This window comes from Psittacula echo (genome assembly GCF_963264785.1).
Source record: "Psittacula echo genome assembly, chromosome: 5".
Lineage (NCBI taxonomy): Eukaryota > Metazoa > Chordata > Aves > Psittaciformes > Psittacidae > Psittacula > Psittacula echo.
Genome location: NC_137739.1, coordinates 7,801,035 through 7,819,957, shown reverse-complemented (window position 1 = coordinate 7,819,957; position 18,923 = coordinate 7,801,035). Strand labels below are relative to the sequence as shown.

Here is an 18,923-nt window from a genome sequence, read left to right as displayed (position 1 = left end):
AAAGATAAAAGTTCTGGTTGACTTAAAAATATCACAAAGCATTCCAGAAGGAGATCCTGTCACGCAGTCGCAAAGAAATAACTTGAAGGACTAAATAGCTGGTAACAAATATTAAAAAAACCCCAAACGACAACAACCAAACTAAAAACCCCACTCACAACACTGTGTTTAAGTGGGGAGCAGCGATTACGCATTTGTCTCATGACAAAACAAACATTTGCAGCAGTGACTGTAAAACAACAACATACACAAAAATGCCTAAGTAGAAATAAGGAGCAACAGGAAACTACTACAGGTGGACATGAAGACATGAAGGCACTTCTATGTCTCTAAATTGCAAACTATACTTCCACAAAGCAACACTACAGGAAGACAAAAAAGCCCAAACCAAACCAACAACAGAAAAGTAAAACCAAACCCCCGAAAAAAACCAAAAACCAAACACACACACACACACAAATTCGAAATAAGGAACATCCCGAACGGACACACACACACACACACACACACACACACCCCCAGAGGCCACACTTGTTTGCTTTCATAAAAAATAATCCATCTGCCAACCCAGGAAACCCGCAGTCAATTATCACTTTAACCTTACCTGGAAGCGAAGGGCTCCGAGTTTGTCAGCTCCGGGGTCGTGACCGTGGTCTCCGTCCGCCCAGGGGTTTCTCTGCTCTCCCAAGGCGCGTCTGCCCAGTGTTTCACCGGGGTCTGAGGGTCTGCTTCTCCCGGTTCGCAAGATAAGCTCCCAAAGTCGGTTAACGTCATAGTACCAGTTCCAAATGGAACTGCCCGGCCTTCCGTCACCAGCGCTGAGCCTGAGGCACCTACCCGCTCACCCTCCGCTCTGCCTTTCCGAGGCGTTTTGGTCCCTAAAAGCATTTTGGCACCGCTGCTCTCACGGACCGGCGCGGCACGCAGCACGTCCGCTGTCGGGAGCGGCAAGAGCCCAAACACAGCCAAACCAACCCGACCCTGACGCGGCAGGCGAGCGCAGAGCACGGCTCCGAGGGATCCCTCGCTTCCCCTCGCCTCGCCCTTCTCCCTCCACCTCAGGCTCAGTCCCAGCCCCGCCCCGCCCCTCCCCGCCCCGGGTGTCCCTTTCCGCGCTCGCAGCTCGAGGACCGTCCGGAAGCAGGACCGCAGCAGCGAGCAGCCTAGGGCGGCTCCGTGCTCATGGCAACTAACGGACGGGACGCGAGGGCGGCGAGAAGTGGAACCCTTCGAAGCGCTCGATTCCCCGGGGGGGGGCGGCAGGCCCCGCGAGGAGCCGCCGCCTCCTCGCCAAGCAAGGAACAACGCCGCTCACGCCTCGGGATCTGGGGTTTTTACCACGATGCTTTTCTACTCCGAGTGCGCCTTCTGTTCTTAAGGGAAAGCCCCTAATTCCATGATGGAGGCACAGGGTGGCTTTTTTGGACTGCTGCTGGTAGCAGGCAGGGTTTCACAAACTTGTTCAACCTGAGCCGTGCCTACTGTGCCAGTGACCGCTTGGGAGACCCAGTGCTTTATCAAAGCAATTTTGCTTGTTGGAGTTGCAGAGCAGCTCGGGATACAGCACAGGGAAACGTGCCGTCCTGGCAAAGCCACAGACTGACCAAGGTGATGTGTTTCAAATCCCCTTTTGACTGTCAAGGAGAGGCCGTTTGCTTGTTCCAGCCTTGCTGATGTGCCTTGTTTTGCATGAGGTGTCATCCTGCCAGTGTTCTGCTTTATTGCATGTTTGCGATAAAGGCTGAGAGGAAAAGAACAAAGTAAACTTTTCTACACCTTAGATTTTCCCCAGAGTGTGTGCAATTGTGGTCTGCTTGGATGCCTGTTCAGATACAAGTACTTTCAAGGGACTGAAACTCAACCAAAGGAGGTACAATCCTCGAACAAGTGTCCGTGGGGAGATACCTTTGCTTAATGGAACACATTTAAACTCTTTCTAGAAAGGATTTTGAGTCGTACGCCCTGCGTTTGCAGAGCAGCGTGATCTCAGAGCTGCTCACATCACCTGTTTCGAGTCTTCTGGTCCGCAACTTCAGGTTTTGTTCTTCAGCAATGCATGCATCAGTTTGAGCTCTGTACAAGTACAGTTGTAATGCAAATAAGCCAGATCAGTGGTACCAATGAGTGCAAGGCTGTGAAAAGCAGCCAATAAAGTATTTCTGGAGAAATGTGAGATTACAAAAGCACTAATAAGCCGTGAAGCACTTTTGTATCAGTTCTTCCCTTCTGAAAATCTATTTATTCAACCAGGTGAGGATGCCTGCCTAGAAGCAGGAAGGAAATGCCTTGGGAGTTAATTTGCTGTATTTAGTTGAAGTTCTTCTACCCAGCAGGAATAACTATTTGAGAGTAATGTGTAACTAAGGCGATTGTAGCAGGAAATGTAGTATTTCTTAGCATTAAAATCTCCGAACAACACAGCTTAGATAAATCAGAAAGATTATTCAGATGCCCTGTGTTTCCTACAGGTTCTCCACTCACTGGTCTCCTGATGCAGGACCAGTGAAGAAGAAGTGTGTCACAGTCTGATAGCATTTAATAATAAAAATTAAAATCACCCTATGAATTTGTCTTCAGCTGGCCACTTTAGAGAGACAAAACCAGGCAACTGAGAGTTTTTCCTAACTCACTCACTCCCAACCAAGGGAGAAACCATCTAACAAAATTGTGCAATCCTCTGAAATCCTGCAGGACAATGGGCAATAGCATTATGAGTTGTGTTCTCTATGAGGTTGTACAAAACATACGAAGCAAGTGAAAAATGTGGCACCAGATCAGGTCCCACAAAACAAGTTATTTGCCTTAACTGTCTTCAGTGAGCTGTCGAATATATTTTCACCCTCCACCCTTCTGCTCACACTCATGGGGTGGAGCTGGTTTGTGCTGGGGACACTGGGGCCTTCCACATTTTTCCTTTTCTTTAGGGCCCATGGGGTTTCTTTCAGGCCACTCTAGCACCAGCTTTTCCAATTTATCACTGGGTAATCCATCCATTCAATCTTTAGGAATAGCCTGTCATCACCCCAATGTCCACAACCCTTGCCTCTTCTCAGGACTATTTCTAGCTCCTGGGCAAATACTTTCTTCTCTGTCTTTCGATCAGGTGAACGCAGTCCTTCCAGGGCAGCAACGGCCCTTTCACTTTGGGATGTTGCTCTTATCTTTCCCTGTAACTGGATCCCCATGGCTTCCAAGGAGTCGGGAAGAGCCCGAATGAGGGAAGTCCTGTGTTTTCGGGATCGACCGCTATCATCATCGGGGCCTCCTGTTTAAGTTCCCGATCGTACATCCTTTGCAGACATGCTGCTTTCTGCACATTTGCTACCCACTGGTCGACTCCCCCTGTGATGGCGAGGGGATCTCCCCTCTCCAAAGGGTCAAGTCCTCCAGCCCACTAAGCTGCTCTTGGAGTTAAGGACCAGGGTGCGCAGTGGTCGCCGGTGGTTAAAAATACTGCTGGCCCCAAATATCCCTCAGCTTCCTTCTCACTCCGTAAAAATCCACCTCCCCCAGACAGCGATACTCTCCAAACAGATTCTGTTTCTGATTCCTTTGGAGTACGACCCGATTGCTTTTGAAGTTTAGCTCACTCCGGAGCAGGATAACGGAACCTCTCTGGTGGCAAGCGGTGGGAATTGGTTCTCTCCGCCTTCCTAAGCAGATTCCCTATTTATCAAGGGGCGGAGAGAAGCGGCAGGAACGTTTCACTTTTCTACGCTTAGTCCCGCCTCTCCCAGGGCCCTGTGGGGATATTCAGTTGTTTTCTCCGCCCTGTGCAGGGGCGCTTTTTTCTGCAAGGAGTTGCTCTTTCAGGGCACATTGCAAGCAGTTAGCCTGATTTTTCTCATTGTCTAACGGTTCTTTTAAGTTAACTACCTGGTCCTGCAGGGCTCGGACCAGGTCTGGTGAAGTTTGTATGAACTGAGATTCAGCTGTTTGTTGTTCTGCGCCAGCCTCCGGTGCAGCAGTCAAGATGGCGCCCAGTACGGCGCAGACAACGGAGTTACCCTCTCCGGGCCGCAGTTTTGCGTCCTTTTGCAGGGCGCTTATTCGGTCTGTTACACTTTGCAAATTACGCCGATTTTTCTCGGCCCATTCTGCCCCTGGCAGAGAGAGGCGAGCCTTCTGTTTCTCTAAAAGACCACACAACACATCTCTGCCCTCAGGGGCAGCTTCACTGCTATCCATTTCTGAACGGGACGATCGCCTCAGGGAGGCAGCACGTTTTGCTTCAACGAAACCCACCTCTGAAGTCCCTGAGAGGCCCGCACCTCACGCAAACCAAGTTAAATACAGCAATAGGTTGGGGTTGTCACCTCAGGGGGGCAGCAGGTCTGTTTCAACAGAATCCACCCCTTACGTCCCCGAGAGGCACACACGTAATACCTTTTTACTTTCATAAAAAAGAATCCAGCTGCCAAGCTAGGAAACTCGCAGTTCTTTGATCACTTTAACCGTAACTGGAAGCCAGGTAGGTACACGAAGTAGAGAGGCACTCGAAGCTCCCGCTGCCCCGCTGTCGGAGCCCAGTTCCGCTTCCTGCTACTGCTGGCGACCCCGAGCCCCGGGACCGCGATTAGTACGGAGCAGCCAGAGCGGCCCCGGGGTTGCGTCTGTCCGAACGGGGGTTCGGGTTTGTCAGCTGCGGGGTCTGCTGCTCTGTCCGCCCCGGGGTCGGGCTCTGTGTCAGGGACTTGTTGTGTGCCAGAGAAAGCACGTAATTGGCGGGAGGAGGTGCATAAGTTAAACACTGCAGAGTAGCATTAAGGTAACACGTATTGCCCAGATTCTGCAGTCCAACTCCAACATTCAGTGGCTGTTGCCAATCCATGCAGATTTTCTCAGGTGGAAAAAGAATTTCACGTGGTGGGGCAATTCCATCGTTAACAACTGCAAGAAAATTAGATTTCCAAAACTATTTACGGTTTCTGTTTGACAAAGGATGTTTAAAAGGTAGCACTCTGCAGCAGCACCCAAACCCACCAGGTCTACTCCACAACGCAAAAAACCGTGATGGAACAGCTTAAACACTGCCACTTGAATTTGCAGGTCAACAGACTCTTTTGAACTATGGTTTATTTATCCGTTTCAATTCTTCCAGTACAAGACAAACTACCACTCTGGCCTTTTTCCTTATTGTAACTTAAACCACAAATTTACATTTGTAATTCTATGCTAATAAATACAAGAACTAAGATGGAAAAACATGCGAGTAACTAGCAGAGCAGGTAGCCCTACAGATGCCAGACCTCCTCGGGAGCAGGGTTAGCATTCAGAGACTTGTGAATAATGGAAGCCATAAACACAAAGGTAAAATGTATTTTTCTCTGCACAACACAGAAGACCTGGGTAAGTCTGTGTATTCTAAAAAGCTCCTCAAAACCGATTGTTACAAGTGGATTTTTAAATCGATAAAACCGTAGGTTTTCCAGCACCAGTCCCTTCAGTTGCCTTAGGCGACTCACAAATTTACAGCCTAGCGCTGAAGGCTTTATTCATCACAACCCTGTTTTATATCAGCGCAACAAATGAGAACTGCGTTTTCTACTTTTCGTTTTGGTTTTTTTTGGTTTTTTTTTGAAGGGGGGAAGGACAGAAGGCACACTTACTTAGCTCTCCCTGGCCAAAAGGCTTGGGTTTTTCAGAGGTTCTGCAATAAACAGAACCTCCCGGTCCCTTCTTTGGCTCTTCTGCAGGAGGTACTTGGCCCAAGTTTGTGGTGGATGGTGTTGTTTTCCTCGCGTGACATTTGTTGGCCCGCCTGAATGACAGGTTTTTAAATATTGCAGATATTCTCCTCATTATAGTCATTGTTCGTATCTGGAACAGAGGTAAAAGTCCTGGTTGACTTAAGAATATCACGGAGCATTCCAGAAGGAGATCCTGTCACTCAGTCTCAAAGAAATAACTTGAAGAACTAAGTAACTGGTAAAAATTATTATAAAACCCCAAACAACAACCAAACTAAAAACCCCACTCACAAAACTGCGTTTAAGTGGGCAGTAGCGATTACGCATTTGTCTCATGACAAAACAAACATTTGCAGCAGTGACTGTAAAAAAACCAGTAACATACACAAAAATGCCTAAGTAGAAATAAGGAGCAATACAAAACTACTACAGGTAGACATGAAGACATGAAGGCACTTTTATGTCTCTTAATGGCAAACTCCATTTCCACAAAGCAACGCTACCGGCAGAAAAAAGTCCAAAGCGAGTGAAAAAAAAAAAAAAAGAGGAACATCCCGAACACAAACACGCCGCACTCGTTTACTGTCATAAAAAAGAATGCAGCTGCCAAGCTGGGAAACTCGCAGTTATTCCAGTTAAGGAAGATATTAACTGGAAGCCAGTTAGGTACACGAAGTAGAGAAGCATTCGAAGCTCTCATTCCTCGCTGTCGGAGCCCAGCAAGGCTTCCTGCCACTACTGGCGCCTCCGAGATCGGGGACCGCGAGTTGTACGGAGCAGAGAGCGGCCTGAGGGTCTGCGTCTCTCCGCACAGGGGTGCCCTCTGTGTCCGCACAGGGGCCGCAGTTTGTGACCCCCCAGGGGTCTCGCTGTCCTCCCAGGGGTGCGTGCCCAGTGTTTCACCGGGGTCTGAGGGTCTGCTTCTCCCGGGTCGCAAGATAAGCTCTCAAAGTCGGTTAACGTCCAGTCCGAAATGGAACTGCCCGGCCTTCCATCACCAGCGCTGAGCCTGAGGCACCTACCCGCTCACCCTCCGCTCTGCCTTTCCGAGGCGTTTTGGTCCCTAAAAGCATTTTGGCACCGCTGCTCTCACGGACCGGCGCGGCACGCAGCACGTCCGCTGTCGGGAGCGGCAAGAGCCCAAACACAGCCAAACCAACCCGACCCTGACGCGGCAGGCGAGGGCAGAGCACGGCTCCGAGGGATCCCTCGCTTCCCCTCGCCTCGCCCTTCTCCCTCCACCTCACGCTCCGACCCAGCCCCACCGGGCACCTCCGGCCCGCGGCAACCGGTGCTGCGGGGGCAGGCGCAGCGCCGCCCCGCCTCAGCGCTCTCCCGCCCCGTCCCGCCCCGCCCCGGTCCTGCCGGGCCAGGCGGTGGTGGCCGTGGCGCCGGTGGCGGCGTCGGCGTCGGCGGGGCTGGGTCCGTCCGCCCCATACTGGGGACGTCGCCCAGCCCCTCCCCGACGGGGAGTCCCACCCCTCCGCTGCCCGGCAGGCAGGAGGACAGCGGCCGGGTGCCCGACCGGCGCCACAGCGGCCGCCAGAGCTGAGAAGAGCCCAGCCGAGCCGAGCCGAGCCGAGCCGGGCCGAGCCGGCTGCTCCCGCCGCTCTCTTTCCCTTCTTTTTGCCGTGCCGGCTCCGCTCAGCAGCTGAGCTGTGTGGCCACTTCCATCAGCCGCGGTGCCAGTGCAGTGCAGGCAGAGAAATGTACAGGAAACTTCGGCTCAGCCGGACTGGCTTAAAATTGACGCTATTCTGACAAAATAAGCTCTACGTTACTGCAACATTTTGAACCGCTTTAAACTGGTACAAAACTGAACCTCTGCCAACTGAGCAGCAACTAGAATGCTTTCTAAGTGAAAACAATGCATATTTTTCAGATTTAGTACATCCCTATGTAGATATGCTGGCTGGAAAAGCTAGGTCTCTTGTAGACCAAATCCTACAAGCTAAGACTTGTGGCTTACCAGTTCCATTTCTAGATTTTCTTAGAAAATGTTTCTAGCTACAGTTTGAATATAAAATGTAAACGCTGCACAGATAGGGACTGATCTAAGTAGTAACTTGGCGTACACAAGTGATTTGCATGACATACTCTGTATCAATCATTGTTTAAAATGTGACGTTCTATGTAAATCCACTGCAATCGTAACGTTTTCATTTATCAGGAGGACCTGTTGCTTCAGCCTGGAGCCTGTCTCTAAAATAAAGTGTGAAACTCTACTGTTGCATAGCTCCTCATTTACCAAGAATACATGGGAGGTGCGTGCTGATTTACTGGTTTCAGAGGTTAAGATCTGATTTTGCAACTGCTCTTGTAAGTCAAAGGCCTCTTTGCCTACCTTTAGGCACACTGATTTAAATTGACAGGTTTACTTTTTCAGAGAGAAAATTCCTCACCTGCAAAATAGATTGTTCTTGTAAAGCTGAACACTCATAGCTGTGTTGCTGTGAATGTTACTCCATTAAGAGCTGGTTTCCCACCCTGAATTAAAGAGGGATTTTGTCCGTTCCCTTCCATGAGCTTCAGTCAAATATAAGGCAAGAACAACTCAGATCTCTTGTCCTCAAGTTGATTAATCAGACCAGACAGATAAGTCAGAGGAACTGTATTTCATTGAGGTTCCCAATCACTGCTCTCCTGATGCAGGACCAGTGAATATGAAGTGCATCACAGTTTGATAGCATTTAATAATAAAAATTAAAATCACCCTATGAATTTGTCTTGAGCTAGCCACTTTAGAGAGACAAAGACAACTGAGACTTCAGGCAAGTGACAGTATATTAAGAGAACGGAATTAAAACGTATGGATTTTGTCTTGATGGTAAATGTTTCAATCAGAAATTCTAAGTTTTGATGGTCCACATCGATAAAGTCCAGTTTGAAGATAAAGAGTTGTTGTTTTTGAAGGCAAAGATTCATCTTTTTTGATGGCAAATCCAGGTTCGATGATAAACAGTCAGGTTTGGTGCAAACAGTCAGGTTTGGTGGTAAAAAGTCACATTTGATGGTAGAGAGTCAGTTCTGATGGTAAAGGCAGGTTCAATGGAAAACAGGTTTGGTGCTAAAGCGTCAGGTTTGATGGCAAAGCCAGGCTTGATGGTAAACAGTCAGTTTTGATGGTAGAGTCATTCTTGATGGTAAACAGCCAGGTTTCAGGGTAAACCATCAGCCTTGATTGTACACAGTTTTGATGGTAAAGAGTCAGGTTTGACGATGAGACGTAGCTGGTTTTGTCAGTAGGTTTAGTTTAGGTAGCGAAGGATTCCATCAGTGAGCTTTGCATCTGAAAGACAAAAGAAGCCAAAGTCACTCCATGTCATGACATTCAATGTCAAACCCTGTCTCAGTGGTTTGGTTTCTGAAAGAGAAGTCTCAAGCCTGCACACAGCTCCACCTGCTCTGTGACTATATTATCCGACGGACTTGAGAAGGTAGCTTCCCCACTTCCAAACTGACTGCAGTTTGGATCTATGCTAAGGTGAAAATTCCTACTTGAGACCCATTCATTTAATATTTTTAAAGACAGACCTTCCACAACAGGAAGTTCGTTAACATCTATGGACCTGAGGAAATACTCAAATTCTGCAGACTTAACAAATTGCTTTTCACAGCCCTCATATCCCACTTGTGTTGCAAGCAGTGGATCAAAGTGGGCTTCTAGCACTGTGTTTATCGGCTAACATCTCTTACGCCTACACAGATAGTGCACTAATCTTAATGCCCCTGACCTGTGTAGTGGGGTGCAAGACATTGAATTTCTTCCTATACTTTTGACTGGTTTAGAAAGAACCAGATTTGGCCACCTGCTGGCAAAAGCATTCACTAAAGCCAAACCAGTCCCAGTCATTGCAAATGCGGAAGGCTGAGGGAAACACGCAGCTTAAAAATAGGAAAACGGATGCAGCGTTTGATGCGTGTATGGAATGTTACTTCTTTTACCACAGGTGATGACTTGCTGTGTGTCACCTATTTTGTAGCAATTTCTGCACATCTGACTTTGGATGCAGCAAACATAAGCCCTCAGATTAAGGACCAGTAAGTCTTGGTTTGTACACAAATCCTGACAGGGGCTATTTGTGGAATATGTGGAATTAAAAATACATAATTGTTGTAACCTAATCAAGAACAGTGCGCAGATCTGGCTCTGCCCTGGGTTCAGCAGGCTGGGCTTAAACCACGACAGGTTCTTAACTTTGTGCTCCAGGTCTAGCGTTCTAACGCTATTCAGCAACATCTTTCCTACGTTGGCTTGACCAACCTAATGACCAGCCTAATGACCAACTGGTAGTCAGATTATGCTATATAAATCACTTAGAAACAATGGGGAAAAGGCAGGCATGAGAAACACACAGAAAAGAGTTAGGAAAAAAATGGCAGATTATGCTGGAATCCCTGCTTACTTGTAATCCTTCTCTCGATATCTATCATCTATCTTGAGGCGTTTCTTTTCCACTTCGCTTTCGCTTCCTTCTGTGTCGCGGTATTTCCTCTTGCCAAGCCTCGGTTTTTCATTTGCCCAGATAGAGTTCTCAAATTGTGCACAAGCTGAGGCAGGTGGAGGTGCGTACCCTTCCCGAGAGTGTTTTTCCGACTGCTGCTGAGGTACTGAACCATGACGGAAGTTCTCTCTGTGGCTGCTCAAGTGATGGGCTCCTTCCTCTCTGCCGTGAGCGGTGTGAGCCCATCTGCTCTGGCAGTGATGATCCCTACGTGATTTGTAGAACTGACTCAATTTGTCAAAGTCTTCAACAAAATGAGAGGACTTCCTCTCTCTACCAACTCGTGTTCCATGAACAGAGTCATAAACCTCGTGATATCTGCGTTTTTCCCATCTCCATGCTTCATCTTGATAGTATCTTTCCCTGCTCCAGGTTCTCTCTCCTTTGGAATGGTAATACCTATTCCTGTCTTGTTCTGTTCTTTCTCTGCTTCGGGATCTATAACGAGAGTATTTTCCTGAGCTTCTGCCATTATTTGGACTGTTTCTTTCCTTATGGGAAGGTCTGTATTGGCTTGCACATATCCTAGGATGCAAAAAAAGAGAACAGAGAAAGAATTCCAATGGTAAAAAGTGGGAAATCATCCTATGAAGAAACAGAAGCATTCCAGGAGGCATCTGCCTGTGTTTAGTACCAGAATAATACATGCTCGGTGCTGACATCTGCAACCCTACATGTACAGTGTGGAATTTGCTGTACTGGTTCAAAGCTTTCTACTAAATAGAATTAGTAAAGGGGTAAAACAACGATAAACTTGTATGAAATCTTGTTTTCATCAGAGTATACCCGGTTTACCTTGTTTGCGCTGACAGCCTGTTCAGGTGGCTGTAGGCCAGGGATTCTAAGATTATTTCTTGAGGAATCGGTGACTCAGCTTCAGGTACCTACAATTAAAATGCAGACGTTAAGAGACAAAAATATACTACCTTTAGCTGAAAACTGTTTGCAAAATTTCCTCATTAGTTATTAAGCAAGATCACTTTGCCTTACGTGCACTATTGCCAATTCACACATCACCCCTTCCCCACCCCCAATATATTTATGAAACTTATCAAGTACTATCTCAGCTGAACTTTTCTGAAGCTGACATGTTCTCACATGCCAGTTCAGCTCTGCAAATTCTAAGGGGACAACAGCACAAAGTGTTAACGATGAAATTTGTGCTGTGTGTGTTAACAGTATTTCACATGAATTAGGAACATTTTAACGCTCCTGAATACTAAGGACACCATAGGTGAGAAGTTCTAGATGGAACAAACATAACTCGCTGGTTCAAGCAATCCATTTGTTTTAGCAAAGAAAATCTCAGAAGGTTTAGCAGGCTGGACCCGGCAAGCAAAATCGTCAAGTTTCAGTCCCTTTTTGTTTAGATCCAATATCTAAACTAACAGCACCATTTAGTGAATCATTTTTTGGCAGCTCATGATGGGATCTCTCTTTTTCAGCCCTCTCACAGTAAGAATGGGAATTCTGCAATGTGCTGACCACCTTCCCAATCACAATTCCATTGGAAGATATGCTGAAATTCATTTTAAATGCCTCAGATTTTCCTGAAGACTCTGCACTGGAAGGAACCGTAGCATCGGAGCCAAGTGTAGGACTTACATTCACTGCTGGCTCTACAATCATTTCATCAGGAACTTCCTGTCTGGAAATGTCAGCAGCAACTGCCACTGTAGAGGCATCTGAGGTAGACTCTGCTCTGAAAGAGTTTGTAATTGTGGAGGAAGGAATGGCCTTGCTGAGATCCTCATTCTCCAAAGCACTGGTAAGATGGCCAGACTGTGACACGGTCTGCCGCTCAGGCAATATGTTATGAATACTGTTAGTGATCTTCTGGGCTTTCGATGGATCCGTAGCTGAAGGCCTGGTAATTGCCCAGTTTTGAATGCAAGCTGTTGGTAGAGCTGAAGATAGCCTTTTTATGGAGATACCAACAGGATTTGTATCCTCTTCTAGGGGTCCATTTCCATTTAAATGACTTGAATTCTGTATTTAAAAAGAAAAGATTGCAAGATGAATATGTGCAATCACACAGCACTTATGAAAACATTAAATTCTCCTACTAAATATTTCTACAAATTGCCTCACTACATAAGAAGAAAAACACCCCACTTCCAATATCGACCTAAGTCCAACAAGTGTGTTTAATTCCTGCTGCTTTTGGTTTACTGCATATTGGTATCAAATGAGCCTCATTTTTGAAACCCACACAAACAACTTAACATTGACTAAAGCTCTTCCCAAATGTATTTATTTTCCCCTTTAAACATTCCCCGAAAACACTGCAATAATTGCTCTGGTACGCAGGACCAAGAAAAATCGTTTTCACTGACTCAGCTAAATGAACACTGGCGGAGTGATATTGAATTATTACTACTACTATTGTTCTTATCATCATCATCATCATCAAGAATTAATAGGCTCCTTCAAGCGTCTCAAAAGCGTAGCTCCCAGTGCTTTAGAAAGCACTTTGAGTTGGAAGTATAATGAAGTAGCATGGCTGCACAATTTAGGATTAGCCACTGTTGGAATAATTCTGGCTGTTGCTGACGGTTGTGAAGAAAGCTGCAGTGTGGGAGGGAAAATAAAGCTCAGACGCTACAAAACAAAACAACAACACCCCCCACCCCCAATCAAAAGAAAACAACATTATCAATTTGGTGCCATTATCTGCTCCCTGCAAATTACCTTAATCATATGAGGAGGAAGCTGCGGTCCCATAAATCCGTCCTGCTTACTATTAGGCCCCCACTGACCAAGGAATGAACAGGGGTCAGACGGTGCTGGTAAGTAAAAACCACGTTCTCCAAGCGTCAAATCATAGCGCCTTGGGAAAAAAAGCAGTGATCTCAGTTTAGAGTTTTTCTTTCAGCCTGGTCTTGGATTAAACCCCCTTCTAAAATTTGATAAGAACAGATGATGTGACACACAAGACATGTACAAAAGGCTCAACCAAGACTACAAACTAAAAAACAGACAATGGTCTCCCTACAATGACTATCCTTGCCAGAGCGACAGCTCACCCTTACATCATCTATGGCGTAATTTCTCCTCTTCTACATTAGCCAGCTACAAAGACCAGATAGACAGCAATGTACACAAGCGCACCAGTTTAACGCCAAGCAATGAAAGGCAGTAAACGCTGTGGGCAAGTTCAGGTTAGACAGAACCAAATTCCAGAAATTGTAATCTTTTCCTAGCACAGAAATAACAACACCCGAAAAAAAGACAAGTATCAGTAACAGGAAAGTAAATATATTCTGAACAGGTTCAGGAGTTGGTATTACCTGACATAAAAAAGTAAATAAGCTTGCTGATTGAGAACTGTTTGGATATCAGAAGGCTCCACTACGGCATCATTCATTCGATACCAAAATCCATTGCCGGCCTGCAAATAAAAGACAGTGACATCTTTAGACAAAATGCATGTTGCTCAAATGCCGTCACAGGTAGAACACTACAGCACAAACCATCCAAACCAAATCAAATAGAACACACCATCCAACTTTTCCCCATCAAAACGGTGGTTACCAGTAACATTGATTTTCTTTGTTTATTTTACCCTGGGAGAAATCAAGCTGGTACCCACCTTTATGAAGCAGATATAGTGTCCTGCACTGCAGCCAAACCCCAAATGAACAAGAACTGCATATAAAGAATAGATGAGTGGCTCTCCCATCGATTGGGACATATAGGCTTGAAGATCCAAATATTCAGGGTATTTTACATCCTAAACACAAAACAGGAAGATTCAAAAATTACCCGGAATCACTTGGTGGAACAGCCTGAGAAAAACCCTTCTGAAAACACAGGCTAGGATCACACAAATATATTCTTGATTCTTATAAAAATACCTCTTCTCAGAAACAACATTTAGTCATTTAAGCTGCAGAGAACTCTTTTCTGCAGAATTAGCTCTAAGAGTGAGGTATACCCCTATGGTTACCGTAAGCCACAGTTGTTAGATGGACTTTTCTTAGACTATTGTTATTAGTCTCTAGTTACAGCCTGCAAGCATTAACAACTTTTAAATCATAGAATCACAGAATCATAGAATAGTTAGGCTTGGAAAGGACCTTAAGATCATCTAGATCCAGCCCCCCTGCCATGGGCAGGGACACCTTCCACTAAACCAAGGCTCTGTCCAACCCGACTTTGAACACCGCCAGGGATGGAGCAGTCACAGCTTCCCCGGGCAACCCATTCCAGTGCCTCACCACCCTAACAGTAAAGAATTTCTTCCTTATACCAAATCTAAACTTCCCCTGTTTAAAATGATATTTTCTTGGGGAAATCTCCCATTCCAAGAAGATAAAGCTGCTTTACGGCTGCAAATATACCTTGTTGATCTTGCCACCAGTAAAATCTGCAAATCTTTTCAGCGATATGACGAGAACATTGGAGGAGCGATGTATTGTGTACCTCTTGGAGGCAGAAACCATGTTTTCGCACCTTAAAAACCAGCACAGACAAACGGTTAACGGCAAATTCTTCCCCCTCCCAAAACTCAAACAAGTGTTCATCTCTCGCACAGGCTTATGAACCCATACGCTGCACTTCAGGCTTGTTAACAGACAGAAGGTAACAGGATGTAAGCGGACAGCTCTACAAAACAAAGGATTTAGAACATTATCTTTCGATAGCCAAGCAAACATCTGAGCATCTATCCTAATGACAAAAAGGAAAGGCTTCCCAACAATTCAGCATGAGAACCCTGCAAGACATTTTTTAGTGAGCCATTAGAGGCTGCTGACGTTAACGACCACCGTTCACACGCACTGAGACCCAATCCCACTTTGTTCCACAGGGAACACTAGGACCTTCAGCAAGCTGATTGTTGCCTCCCACCCCAAATCCTTGTCCTTAGCTCCATGCTTCAGCTCACCACTACTTAGCAGACATCCCCTGTAACTTCTGGCCAGACAAATATTTCTGTGTGCAACCTCACTCTTACGAAGGCTAATAAACACCAGTAGAGGCAGCAGTAAGGAATAGAAGTCTAATATGAGCTAATGGCCAGAATTCTTCTATTTCCAGATATTCATGTGATACATGAAACGCGTTCTCTTGTATTCAGATGGAATTAGTAAGAATCTTACTTGCTGCACTTATAGCTGTTTTCTCCGCCCAGTTGTTCAGGTTTCACAAATTGTTCTAGAGCCTCGGTGACAGACGTAACGGCCTGGATGAATAAGAAAGTAGAGCACTAAGTCACTGGAAATGCAAAACTTCAAACGCTTCCTGGTAGTTTGCGAGAGAACCTTGCTAGTTCATCCTCAAGCGACCTACTGCCAACCGGCAACCACTGTGAAGGAGGCAGAAACCTCAGAGTACGCTGAGCATTTACCTCCTGTGGAAACGATTCTACTCTGAAACAAAACAATAAAGTTTGCAGTGCCACAGACAGCACCTGTGCTATGCTATGGCATCAAGAATGAGAACAGTCAAACCCATCAGCCTAAGGACAGACGTATGCTGAAGCAGAATAATGGAGAAGTGTGAGAGTATAGGTGTTTGTGTAGACATAATTACTGCTTTTACAGCTTAAACCCACTGCAAACATGGAGAGCATCTAGATGCCTTCCACACAAGACCAAAGGATTGCCGCTCCCATCCAGCATCAAGCTCTTTCCTTTTAGCAGTGTATCTTTTTCAGTAAAATGCCTTTCTTTGGAAGGCTCTACAGGTCCCCATACAGCTCAACCCATATTCACAAAACACCTTACCTCTATATCCAAAGTAATATCGAGGAATGGTTCGTACGTATCAGAAACGGCTTGGCAGTTCAAGCATTTCACTGGAATCAAAATACAAATGCTTAACACTAACTGGACAAATTTAAAGTCTTCACACGTATTACTTTAGTCAAAGTCCTTTACTACAGACAAACAGACACAGACCAGTTCAAAGGAGAGGCAGATTTTTAACAAGTACCTTGGGATCTTAGGTATCCTCCAAATATTTGATAAATAAGTGTGGTGGCTTGAGAAGATATGTCCAACCTGGAAAGAAATGATAAATCAGACCTCAGATAATGCGAGGCTCAGAGTTAACTCTTCAAACAGTTTTTACCAAGGACATTCATTTTAATATAGCATAGTAAAGAAAGGAGTAAAAGGGGCTAGAGAACATTTAAAGTTTAAATAAGTGGTTTATGCGTACGTGGTGCTTCCATTCAAGCAAGCTTTCTGCAAAGCATCAACAGTGAAGGACAAGAATTCATGTGCATCCTCTTGACTGCCGTAACAGAAATGTTTTCCTATTCCTAATAAATAAGAAGGAGGTTATATTTATTTCCTAGAAAAGGAAAGAAAACTCACGTTTCTAAAAGTATCAAAATCATTTCTACGCATCAAATAGTGCTTTGAAAAGTTACCAAATATATCAAAATAAAACCATCTGAAATTACTTACTTATAAGGCCATTGATAACAGACATAGGCGGGATAGCATTATTAGAGAAACACAGGGCCTGGTTAATGTGAGCTTCCAATGTACACATCATACAGAAGCCTTTTTCATGACCTGAAGAGTGAAAGAAGCAACACAGTCGAGTCAAATAAGCATTGCCACCAAAAGAGAACAAAACCAAAAAACAATATCCATGAAAAACGCTATAGATATTGATGACACAGCGCTGAGAGGGAATGCCTGTTATTTTCAGCATACTGCTGTTAGGTGAGCTACGTGACACAGAGATAAGAATCCTCTGGGAGAAAGGAAAGATTAAAGGAAGTATGTACGAGTATTTCTGCCCTCCCTTTTGTAACAGGGTTCTTAACTGGAAACTTTTTTACCTATGTTAAAAAAACACAGTTAAATTTCTAGGAATAAACATTAAGATGCCAAACCAAAAAGCATCCATGTACCTTTGTCAAAATAGACCTAGAAGGATACGAAAAGAGGCTCTTACACCTAAATCAGTTCAACCGTAGAATGGAAATACGAAGAACACAAATTCCAAGGTTCAAAAAATACGAACTTTTAACTAGAATAAAACCAGTCTACATTTTAATACTGCCCCACACAGATTTCCATTTCAGGACAGCAGAAATTGGCTCGTAGTGCTTTCTAGGGTGTGGGCCTTTTTAATGGGTCAAGAGTGAACGTGTCATTTATTGCAGTATTAACACACTACGGTATCTAGGCTGCAGACACAAAGAAGCTATGATGCCAACATCCTAAATTTTACCTCCTTTCTCCCAGCAGGAAACCCAAATGTTCATCAAATGCCTTCCTTTGCAACATACTTCTTTATTCACACAAAGCAAGAAATGGTCCTTACTTGCAACTTTACCATTGTGCATTAAATGAACAAATGTACTTTATATGCCATTCTGAGCTCCCTGCTAAATAACCATGGAATCACAGAATCATTTAGGCTGGAAAACACCGCGAAGATCGCATTCAAAGCCGGCTTCTACAGGCAAAACGGGAAAGCCGCGAGTTTTCTCCACAGAATCCCTGTTCTTCTTCCACCTTTGCAGCTGCCCAACATATTTATAATAATGCTAGAAAGTACTCACATGACTTGCTGTGTTCAAGAGACAGCATGTAATTGGCCAGAGGAGGTGTGTACGTCAAACACTGCAGAGTAGCATTAAGGTAACATGTATTGCCCAGATTCTGCAGTCCAACTCCAACATTCAGTGGCTGTTGCCAATCCATGCAGATTTTCTCAGGTGGAAAAAGAATTCTTTGTGGTGCGGCAATTCCATCGTTAACAACTGCAAGAAAATTAGATTTCCAAAAATATTTACGGTTTCTGTTTGAAAAAGGCTGTTTAAAAGGTAGCATTCTGCAGGAGCACCCAGAAGAACCAGGTCTACTCCACAACCCAAAAACACATGATGGAACAGCTGAAACACTGCCACTTGAATTTGCAGGTCAACAGACTGCTTTGAACCATCATTTTCCAGCACCAGTCCCTTCAGTTGCCTTAGGGGACTCACAAAATTGCAGCCTAGCGCTGAAGGCTTTATTCATCACAACCCTGTTTTATATCAGTGCAACAAATGAGAACTGCGTTTTCTAACTTTTGGGGTTTTTGTTCTGAAGAAAAGGGGGGAAGGACAGAAGGCACACTTACTTAGCTCTCCCTGGCCAAAAGGCTTGGGTTTTTCCGTGCTTCTACAATAAATAGAACCTCCTGGTCCCTTCTTTGGCTCTTCTGCAGGTTGTACCCAGCCAAAGTTTGCGGTGCATGCTGTCACTTTCTTGGCAGGCCATTTGTTGGCCCACCTGAATGACAGCTTTTTAAATATTGAAGGTATTCTCCTCTTTTTAGTCATCGTTCATATCTGTATCAAAGATAAAAGTTCTGGTTGACTTAAAAATATCACAAAGCATTCCAGAAGGAGATCCTGTCACTCAGTCGCAAAGAAATAACTTGAAGGACTAAATAGCTGGTAACAAATATTAAAAAAACCCCAAACGACAACAACCAAACTAAAAACCCCACTCACAAAACTGTGTTTAAGTGGGGAGCAGCGATTACGCATTTGTCTCATGACAAAACAAACATTTGCAGCAGTGACTGTAAAACAACAACATACACAAAAATGCCTAAGTAGAAATAAGGAGCAACAGGAAACTACTACAGGTGGACATGAAGACATGAAGGCACTTCTATGTCTCTAAATTGCAAACTATACTTCCACAAAGCAACACTACAGGAAGACAAAAAAGCCCAAACCAAACCAACAACAGAAAAGTAAAACCAAACC

At 45.1% G+C, this 18,923-nt stretch overlaps 1 protein-coding gene across 1 annotated transcript in view; it reads right to left on the bottom strand.

The window, feature by feature from the left end:
• Positions 1-18,488, bottom strand: part of LOC308222329 (uncharacterized protein) — a gene marked incomplete at both ends in the record, with an annotated part of 33,882 nt that extends 15,394 nt beyond the window's left edge. Inside the window, 22 exon segments of the mRNA XM_080620228.1 lie at positions 605-1,286; positions 3,044-3,265; positions 3,591-3,666; positions 3,877-4,207; positions 4,584-4,890; positions 5,610-5,820; positions 6,713-7,346; positions 10,097-10,720; positions 10,991-11,079; positions 11,455-11,556; positions 11,558-12,184; positions 12,887-13,025; positions 13,486-13,586; positions 13,788-13,928; positions 14,539-14,650; positions 15,298-15,380; positions 15,925-15,995; positions 16,133-16,200; positions 16,361-16,463; positions 16,612-16,722; positions 17,724-17,924; positions 18,287-18,488. Coding sequence (XP_080476354.1) covers positions 605-1,286; positions 3,044-3,265; positions 3,591-3,666; positions 3,877-4,207; positions 4,584-4,890; positions 5,610-5,820; positions 6,713-7,346; positions 10,097-10,720; positions 10,991-11,079; positions 11,455-11,556; positions 11,558-12,184; positions 12,887-13,025; positions 13,486-13,586; positions 13,788-13,928; positions 14,539-14,650; positions 15,298-15,380; positions 15,925-15,995; positions 16,133-16,200; positions 16,361-16,463; positions 16,612-16,722; positions 17,724-17,924; positions 18,287-18,488 — 5,237 coding nt within the window.
• Between the last annotated feature and the right edge of the window lie 435 nt (positions 18,489-18,923).